The sequence below is a fragment of the Chiloscyllium plagiosum genome, chromosome 25, assembly GCF_004010195.1.
Source record: "Chiloscyllium plagiosum isolate BGI_BamShark_2017 chromosome 25, ASM401019v2, whole genome shotgun sequence".
In the NCBI taxonomy this organism is placed as follows: Eukaryota; Metazoa; Chordata; class Chondrichthyes; order Orectolobiformes; family Hemiscylliidae; genus Chiloscyllium; species Chiloscyllium plagiosum.
The window spans coordinates 16,671,262-16,680,892 of record NC_057734.1 but is presented as its reverse complement, the minus strand read 5'-3'; the positions used below and the strand labels follow the sequence as shown (position 1 = coordinate 16,680,892).

General features: G+C 43.0%; 1 protein-coding gene across 4 annotated transcripts in view; it reads right to left on the bottom strand.

Annotated features, from left to right (window-relative positions):
* LOC122562605 overlaps positions 1 to 9,631 on the bottom strand; it is a 230,626-nt gene that overhangs the window by 24,381 nt on the left and 196,614 nt on the right. For 3 of the 4 annotated variants that reach the window (XM_043715587.1, XM_043715585.1, XM_043715586.1), the window contains exon 6: positions 1,087 to 1,283. In XM_043715587.1, the coding sequence (XP_043571522.1) occupies positions 1,087 to 1,283 (197 nt within the window). Of the gene's footprint in view, positions 1 to 1,086; positions 1,284 to 9,631 lie in introns of those variants that run through there. The other variant, XM_043715589.1, reaches the window with a different exon arrangement.

Genomic DNA, 9,631 nt, shown 5'->3' with positions numbered 1-9,631 from the left:
GTGTCATCTGCAAACTTACTAACTGTACCTCTTATGCTCGCATCCAAATCATTTATGTAAATGACAAAAAGTAGAGAGCCCAGCACCGATCCTTGTGGCACTCCACTGGTCACAGGCCTCCAGTCTGAAAAACAACCATCCACCACCACCCTCTGTCTTCTACCTTTGAGCCAGTTCTGGATCCAAATGGCTAGTTCTCCCTGTATTCCATGTGATTTAACCTTGCTAATCAGTCTCCCATGGGGAACCTTGTTGAACGCCTTACTGAAGTCCATATAGATCACATCTATTGCTCTGCCCTCATCAATCTTCTTTGCTACTTCACCAAAAAACTCAATCAATTTTGTGAGAAATGATTTCCCACGCACAAAGCCATGTTGACTATCCCGAATCTGTCCTTGACTTTCCAAATACATGTACATCCTGTCCCTCAGGATTCCCTCCAACAACTTGCCCACCACCAAGGTCAGGCTCACTGGTCTATAGTTCCCTGGCTTGTCCTTACGACCCTTCTTAATCAGTGGCACCACGTTTGCCAACCTCCTGTGTCAGTTTCTTTTTAAACAGCATTTGATGTGAATTTATGTCTGCAATCTTTAAATAGTGATTGTCTGGAAATTAACGTTTCCTTCTATGTTGTGGCTTTAAGTTTAATGGAGCAACGATGTGGGCACTGATGAATTCTTTTAAGTCTACTTCGGTGAGAGTCCAAATACCCCAAACAGCAGCCCAAATACAGCAGGTAACAGGAGTACATCACCTAATGAAGGAGGTGGGGAGAATGAAAAAACAGCTCCTGAAAATCAAAAGTAATCCTCAAGAGAATGTCAAGAGGATCTAAATAGGAGCCTTCAAAGTGAAAGTATTTTGATTGCTGGTAGTAATGACAATAAAGCTGGTCTACTGCCCGCCCACCAATAACTAGGTCAGCAGAGTAAGAACACTTGAGCAAACCAAGATTACTATTAGAATCAGGTCATAGCTGCCCATGATTGTTTCACTACAAGATAGGACTTCGATCGCGACTGATGTTTTGCTGTTCCAAACTTTCAGGTATTTGAGCAACTGCTTTTTTTGAGCTCTTACTTTTCTTGCTGGCTTTGTTTGTGCTCCAGGTATTTGCAGTACCCATCACGCTCTTCATTTACGCTGGACCCTCTCTCTTCATATGTGCCATATTGTTCTCTCTCATCGGAACTGCAAAACTGGTCTCTGTCTTGTACTAGGGCATCGGTGTCCTTTGCCTTTGTAGAGGGGCTTACACAGCATTGCGTCACCCTTTCCTGAAATACAGATGGAGAGGATTAGAACAGAAAGCACTAAAATACACCATTGTTTTAAATGATGATTACAACATAAAACATTGGACATTCAGCACAACAGGTTCATGCCGGTTTTGTCCCTTCATGGGGAGATGCACCTCCATGACATATTCTGACAGCATCAGGCCCAGTCTCTGCAATTCTACAACTGGGGAGCACTTGTTTGGTACTGATGTAAGTGCCAATTGACCAGAGAATGAAGAGCTCCCTTCTGAAGCACACAGTACAATTCCCACAAAGTGCTTACAAGACCCTTATCTTCAATTCAGATTCATCAGGAGTGGGATGTGAAGTAGATTGGAGAGGATATGTAGCTTTTTAAAAAAAATTTACAAGAGGATGGCTGAATAGAGCAGAATTGTGATTTGAATATCTAAAAATGCAACACAGGAGCCATATTGTTATCAAACTCATGTTCATTTGCAAAACCCAATAAGAATGAACACAATGCGATACTAAGAAAGGCACCATTCATTAAATAGTTATCTACCTATTATGTACATATCAATTTATACAGAGGCTAGCATCTGCAAATGGTTGGTTAGTTGCAAAAATTTCTCTTTTACTCAGTGTGCATTGGGTCATGTCTTCCCTACACTTTTCTGTCATCCCTTCTCTTCACACTGCAAGGAAGTTTGCACATACAGATACAACAGTATCCTGAATCCCTGAGTAAGTGGCATTGGCTTTCTGTTATTTCCTTTACCTTAGATCACTTGTGAATCATAACCTTCCACAGACCCCTTGGCTTCCCAGGTGGTCGGACCCTAATTCCATCAGGTTAGTTCCATTTTCCCTTCAGAGTTTAAAACCAGATAAAGCAGAAATCAAAGTTTAAAAGAACTCTTGACACTAAGACTTCATTGAAATCATACTCCCAACATCTTTGACTCACTCAATTATATAGACAGGCAGTACTGGATACAAATTCCTCCCTGGTTTTGCATTTGCAGTTTCAGTCAGAAATATATATTTTGGACTAGTGTACAGTGATCTTGTGGCAGTATCACCTGGGAGCCAGGAGACCAGGTTCAAGTCCCAAAAGTGTGTAATAACATCTCTGAATGGGTTGATTAGAATTAATATTTACATAGGTCACACAGCTGTATAACTTGAGGACATGAAACATGTTTGAATTATTTCCTTAGTTGACACAGTATATCCCCAAAATCTTTTGTTTATCATCTTAAATAACTAAAGTCAAATCTTTCCAAAACATCGGACATTTACTGTTTCAATCAGCCAATGTCAGTCTGCTAACTATCTTACATTTAGTGATTTCTGCTTTTGTTTTGGAACGGAGGCCCAACCAGCATGGGAACAAGACCTGACTCCACGGTAACCTGCCTTTGAGAAGGGCTGACCAAACTGGTCACATGACCCTCCCCCACCCCCAGTTCAAGGCTGTGACTGGTGCCTAGGATTGACTAGAAGTAGACACATACCCAGGAAATGTTGGAGATGCACTGGACTTCAGGTGAGACTGCAATTTTGGGGGTTTCAAGTCCCCCCTCACCACCACATATCCTGGCAAATATTGAAAACAAGATGGCTGACCTCAAAGCAAGATTCAACATTCAAAGGGAATTGAGAGATGGTGTGTGTTCTGTTTCACAGAGACAAGGCTCACTCCTGCTACACCGGGCTGTGCCTTGCAACCGGAGGGTTGCTCAGCTCACTGAATGGACTGCTCAGTGTCCTCGGTCAAGGCAAGAGGCAGTGGGGTTTGCCTCCCAATCAACACCTCCAGGTGCTCAGACATGGCAAACCTGTGAGTTACTGCTCCCCAGACCTAGAATATTTAATAGTGAAGAGCCGTCCCTCCCATCGGTCACATGAGTTCACCTCCACTAACCTGACAGCAGTCTACATCCCACCCCAAGCACAAGTGAAGAATGCACTTGATAAAATATCCTATGCTACACACAGTCTTGCCATGGAATACCCTGAAACCTTGTTCATCATAGTCGGTGACTTCAACCATGTCAACCACAAGTGCTACCAAAATACCATTGAAACCTTGACTGTCCCACCACAGGTTCAAACATCTTTGACCATTGCTACACAGTCAAAGATGAAACTTTATTGCTGGAACAGCACAGCAGGTCAGGCAGCATACAGGGAACAGGAGATTCGACGTTTCGGGCACAGGCCCTTCTTCAGGAATTCCATTCCTGAAGAAGGGCCTGTGCCCGAAACGTCGAATCTCCTGTTCCCTGGATGCTGCCTGACCTGCTGTGCTGTTCCAGCAATAAAGTTTCAACTTTGATCTCCAGCATCTGCAGACCTCACTTTCTCCACACAGTCAAAGATGCCTACCAGGCCATTCACCATCCGTATTTTGGACAATCAGATCATAATGCTGTGCTCTTCCTCCTGGCTGACAAGCAGAAACTAAACGAGATGGCCCAGTACAGAAATTAGTGGATGAAACAGAAGGGTTTCTATGGTGCTGCTTTAGAGTCTGGTCAATATTCAAGGACTTAGTGGCCAACATAAACAAATATGCCTCTACTGTCATTAGTAAGTGTGTAGAAGACTGTGAGCCAAAGAAGTTAACCTGAATGTTGCCCAAACAGAAACCATGGATGAACTGGGAGATTCATTCCCTGCTGAAGTCCAGATCTGAGGCGTTCCAAGTCAAGCAACTCTGACCTATAAAGGAGATAGGGGTATGAACTTCAGCAGGCCATCAGAAACTCCAAAATGCAATACCAAATGGAGCTCAAGTCCCAGACTAACCACACAGACACCTGCCATTTGTGGAAAGGTTTACACGATAGAACAGGCTACAAAGTGACGTCAAACAGAATCACAGGCAACATTACATCTACGCGAAGTGCTCAATGTATTCTATGCGAACTTTGAACAGAAGGTCAATGAAATGATGTTACCTATCCCAACAGTCGCAGATGCACCTGTACCCACTGTCACTGCCAGAGAGGTCAGATCGGCCTTCTTGAGTGAACTCATGGAAGGCAACTGGCCCAGATGGAGTCTCCAACATGCACTCAGATTGTGTGAACCAGCTAGGAGGAATATTTGCTAATATCTTTAACCTCTCCTTACTTTGGTCTGAATTCCCTACCAGCCTCAAGAAGACTGCTATCATCCCAGTGCCAAAGTCATGCAACGTGCCTCAATGACTACCGACTGATAGCTCTGACCTCCATCATTATGGTGGAGTCATAGAGTCCCTACAGTTTGGAAGCAAACCATTTGGCCCAACAAGTCCACACTGACCCTCCAAAGAGTATCCCAACTAGACCCATTCCCCTATTACTTCTACATTTTCCCCTGACTAATGCACCTAATCTACAAATCCCTGAACATCATGGGCAATTTAGCATGGCCAATTCACCTAATCTGCACATCTTTGGACTGTGGGAGGAAACCGGAGCACCAGGAGGAAACCCATGCAGACACGGGAAGAATGTGCAAATTCCACACAGACACAGTTGCCTGGGGCTGGAAGTGCTTCAAGAGGTTAGCCATCTCTCACATCAACTCCAGCTCTCACCTTGCCTCGATCCCTTGCAATTCAGCTATCAGTGCAAAAGGTCCACAGAAGGTGCCATCTTCTTGGCCCTACCCTCATCCCTGAAACATCTGGATAACAAGGATACCTATGTCCATCTCCTACTTATCAACTACAGCTCTACCTTCAATATCATAATTTCAAACAAACTCCGAGACCTAGGTCTCACCTCCCCTTTGTAACTGGATATTTGACTTCCTGACCCACAGACCGCAATCAGTTAGAATAGGCAACATCTCCTCTATGATAATCCTCATCACCAGTGCCCCACATTGCTGCGTACTCAGTCCCCCATTACATTCCTTACATACTCATGACTGTGTAGTCAAATTTGCCCAACCCCATTTATAAATTTACTGATGAAACCACTGTTGTAGATTGTCTCATCATTGTTTGAGATCCAAAGTGCAGGAAATAGCTTCAGTGCTTAGCGGTATGGTGTACAGAAAACATCAAATGGTCAGTAAAATGAAGGAGCTGGTCACTGACTTTAGGAAGTGGAGTGGAGGGCATATATCAATGGTGGTGAGGTGGAGATGGTCAATAGCATGGAGTTCCTGGGAGTGATGATCACCAAAAATCTGTCCTGGTCCATCCACGTTTACGTGATGGTCAAGAAAGAACAACATCACCTCTGCTTTCTCAGGAGGCTAAGGAAATTTAGCATGTCCACAAAGATTCTTACCAATTTTCAGAGATGCACCATTGAAAGCATCCTATCTGGATGCATTGTAGTGAGGTTTGACAACTGCTCTCCCCAAGACCATAAGAAATTAGAGAGTTGTGAACACAGCCGTCCATCACACAAAGCAGCCTTCCACCCGTTGACCCTGTCTACACTTCCAACTGCCTCGGGAAAACAACTAACATAATCAAAGACCCCTCCCATCCTGGTTATGGTCTCTTCTACCCTCTTGTGTCGGGCAGAAGATATAAAAGTTTGAAAAAAACACACACACACACAAACAGATTCAAGAACAGACTCATCCCCGCTGTTATCAGACTTCTGAATAGACCTCTCAAATGTTATAGTTGATCCCCCTTTGCTCTTTGCTGCTGTAACACTGTATTCTGCACTCTGTTCTGCTACCCTGGTGCACTTTGTATAGTATGATCGGCCTGTAGAGCTCGCAAAACATTTTTCACTGTATCTCAATATGTGACAACAATCAATCAAATCAAGTCCAATCAGATCTCCAGCATCCATTTTTGTTTTTATTTTATTCTTACATTTTGTTCTTCTGTCAACATGAATTGCCACAGTTGCAAAGTCAAATAGATTCCAGTGAAGCTTTAATATGAGTCACTGAATCCTTGCAAAGCCAGCTCTTGAAATGTCTACAGGCAAGAACACCAACAGGCCACAAGAGGGAGAATGCATACTGCAAAGACCTCATTAAACAGTGAAGTTTTCCCAAAGAGACCTCAGCTTCTGGAACCACTTGTGCATCCATTTTAAAGATCCTAATAAAGGGCTTGGAGCCATGCCTGGACACATGCTTGACTTTCTACTTTATTAGCATTTCATTTTAAGGCAGCCATGAATCAGGATTAGTCTCATCTTTGGAATGAGAAGACAGAGAACCAAAAGCAAAACAGGAGTAAAATTTGAAATATTAGTGTATTTTCAGGAGTCTGCCTGTGAAGTATCGCCATAACAATAGGTAAATGGTCAACATGATTTGAGTAAAGAGAGACTTGCATTCATTACACCTTTCAGAGCATCAAGATATTCAAAAGTGCTGTGCCGATAATCATGCAGTTATGAAGTGTACTCATTGTTGTAATGTCAAGAATGTAGAAGCCAATTTGCACACAACAAAACCCCACTCGTGGCAAAGAGATAATGACCAGTTTCATGTTTATAAAAGGGAAATACCCTCCACAATAAATAACCTTAACTTTCAAAACAGACAAAATAGACTGTGGAACTCCCTCTGCGGGTTACTTGGAATTTTAGGAAATATTTACCTAAGTTCTACATGTTAAGCGTTCTAGTTGAGCTAAAACTAAAGACATTTCCAATATCCTTTTTCAACAATGAAAAGAACAGGTGTAACAGTCAAACAGGGAGGGGAAGGAAAACAATATACAGCAATGTGGACATGTCAGTGATTTTAATTACTGACTGATATCGAGATCATTTCCATCAAGTAACATAAATCAGCATTATAGAGTCAGAGAGATGTACAGCATGGAAATAGACCCTTCAGTCCAACCCGTCCATGCCGACCAGATATCCCAACCCAATCTAGTCCCACCTGCCAGCACCTGGCCCATATCCCTCCAAACCCTTCCTATTCATATGCCCATCCAAATGCCTTTTAAATTTTGCAATTGTACCAGGCTCCACCACATCCTCTAGCAGCTCATTCCATGCACGTATCACCCTCTGCGTGAAAAAGTTGCCCCTTAGGTCCCTTTTATATCTTTTCCCTCTCACCCTAAACCTATGCCCTCTAATTCTGGACTCCCCCACTCCAGGGAAAAGACTTTGTCTATTTACCCTATCCATGCCCCTCATAATTTTGTAAGCCTCTATAAGGTCACCCCTCAGCCTCCGACGCTCCAGGGAAAATAGCCCCAGCCTGTTCAGCCTCTCCACATAGCTCAAATTCTCCAACCCTAGCAACATCCTTGTAAATCTTTTCTGAACTCTTTCAAGTTTCACAACATCTTTCCGATAGGAAGGAGACCAGAATTGCAAGCAATATTCCAACAGTGGTCTAACCAATGTCCTGTACATCTGCAACATGACCTCCCACCTCCTGTACTCAATACTCTGACCAATAAAGGAAAGCATACCAAACGCCTTCTTCACTATCCTATCTACCTGCGACTCCACTTTCAAGGAGCTATGAACCTGCACTTCAAGTTCTCTTTGTTCAGCAACACTCCCAAAGCATTAAAGAAGGTTAAAAAAAAAACTACAATGGAAGTTTTGTAAAAAGGACAAGGAAATGGAGAACAAGAAAGATTGGGTCACATTTAAGATTAAAACACCAACAATGTCTTAGCTTACGATTTTCCATTTTTGGGTGGTTCTGAGCTAAAGAGAAAGGGTGGGGTGAACTTGTGGAGTGACTGGTTTGATACCATAGGAAGGATAAATCCCAGTACGGTGACAGGCTGGAACTAGAAAGCTCTCAATCTTTTTATCACAACTGGCACAGAGTAAACATTCAAAAATTCAGTGGCACAGCAGGATCTGTGAAAATGTCCACATCCACAAGAGCTCCAACTCTAGGCTCCATGTTTAAATGCCATACTGTAAATGTAACTGAGCGCTGAAGGTTTTAAATGAAACATTTAGTCCACTCATCCATCGTGGGTGACAACTGTACAGGTTTAAATATTTATTTGTATTAACCACCACACAACTCTCAACCGGCAATAAAATTCTTGACTGATGATCACTTTTTGCTGATATCAACTTCTGATTACACTCAGTGAGATCAATGCAGTGTCAGATGGAAGCTCATTTTCATGTAGCTTCAATTCCTTAAGCAACTACATGGTTTTTAAAAAAAAACACTTAATCATAAAGCACCAGCTTATATCCTGGCTATTTCTAAATTCGTTTTGAGAATATTCCTTTCAAAACGGGAGGGGAACTATAATTTAAAGGATGACATTTCTTCTATAATTGTAGTTGCCTAGCTTTTTTTGGAGCATTACAGGGATAATAATATACTGGCCGAAGGGAATGTATCATATTATAGGCAACAAGTGAGATTGCTGAAAAACCCAAGGAAGGTGACAAACAACAAACACAATGAGCTGGGTTTTGCCTTTCTGACACTGAGCAAGTCTGCATCAGAAAGCCACAAATGAAGGTGGGGACCATAAGTTCCAAATCATCAGTCAATTGCTGCTGGCATCCATTTTGACTGGAACAAGAAGCATGATAGGTCGTGACACAATAGCCACAAAAAAAAACTACCAGTTTGAGCATTTTAGAATTCCTGCCTCGGTATTGAACATTCCCAGGTTTGTGATCTTCAGTGAGATGAATCAGTGGGATTTGTGTCTGTGCATGTCCATGTCCTGAAGCTTGAAATACATCACAGTAATTGGATTGTGAACCTAGGGGAGGCCCGTTGTGGAACATAGAACCTTGTGGCAGCTAAGTTTAAACAGCCTTGCAAACATCATATGTTGTAATCTAGTGCAGCACAGTTACACACTCTAAAAAGAGCAATTGTACCGTAACAGAACTCCTAAGAGCCGGTAGGCCTTGATGTTTTTGACAGCATATCCTAGCTGTCGCCTGAGGGAATGACTGGAACAGGTGAAAGAGGTAGTTACACATTGATCAGGATAGAGGTATGGGCAGGATCAGACTGCCTAGTTGCCTAGGCTATTGGGCCACTCCCTCCTGAGATATTTGTAATGTGGTATTAGCACAATGGCAGGTGATAGCAGAGTATAAATATCTCTCCAATAACCTAAATATGTCACAGGAGACACAGCCGGTCTTCAGGGAATCAATGGAAGAGTTTCCTAGTCCCACCATTCCCATGTTGACTCTCTGATGGAAATGGAAATGTGTTGCTGGAAAAGCGCAGCAGGTCAGGCAGCATCCAGGGAACAGGAGAATCAACGTTTCGGGCATAAGCCCTTCTTCAGGAATGAGGAAAGTTTGTCCAGCAGGCCAAGATAAAAGGTAGGGAGGAGGGACTTGGGGGAGGGGCGTCGGAAATGTGATAGGTGGAAAGAGGTCAAGGTGAGGGTGATAGGTCAGACGGGGGTGGGGGCGGAGAGGTCGGGA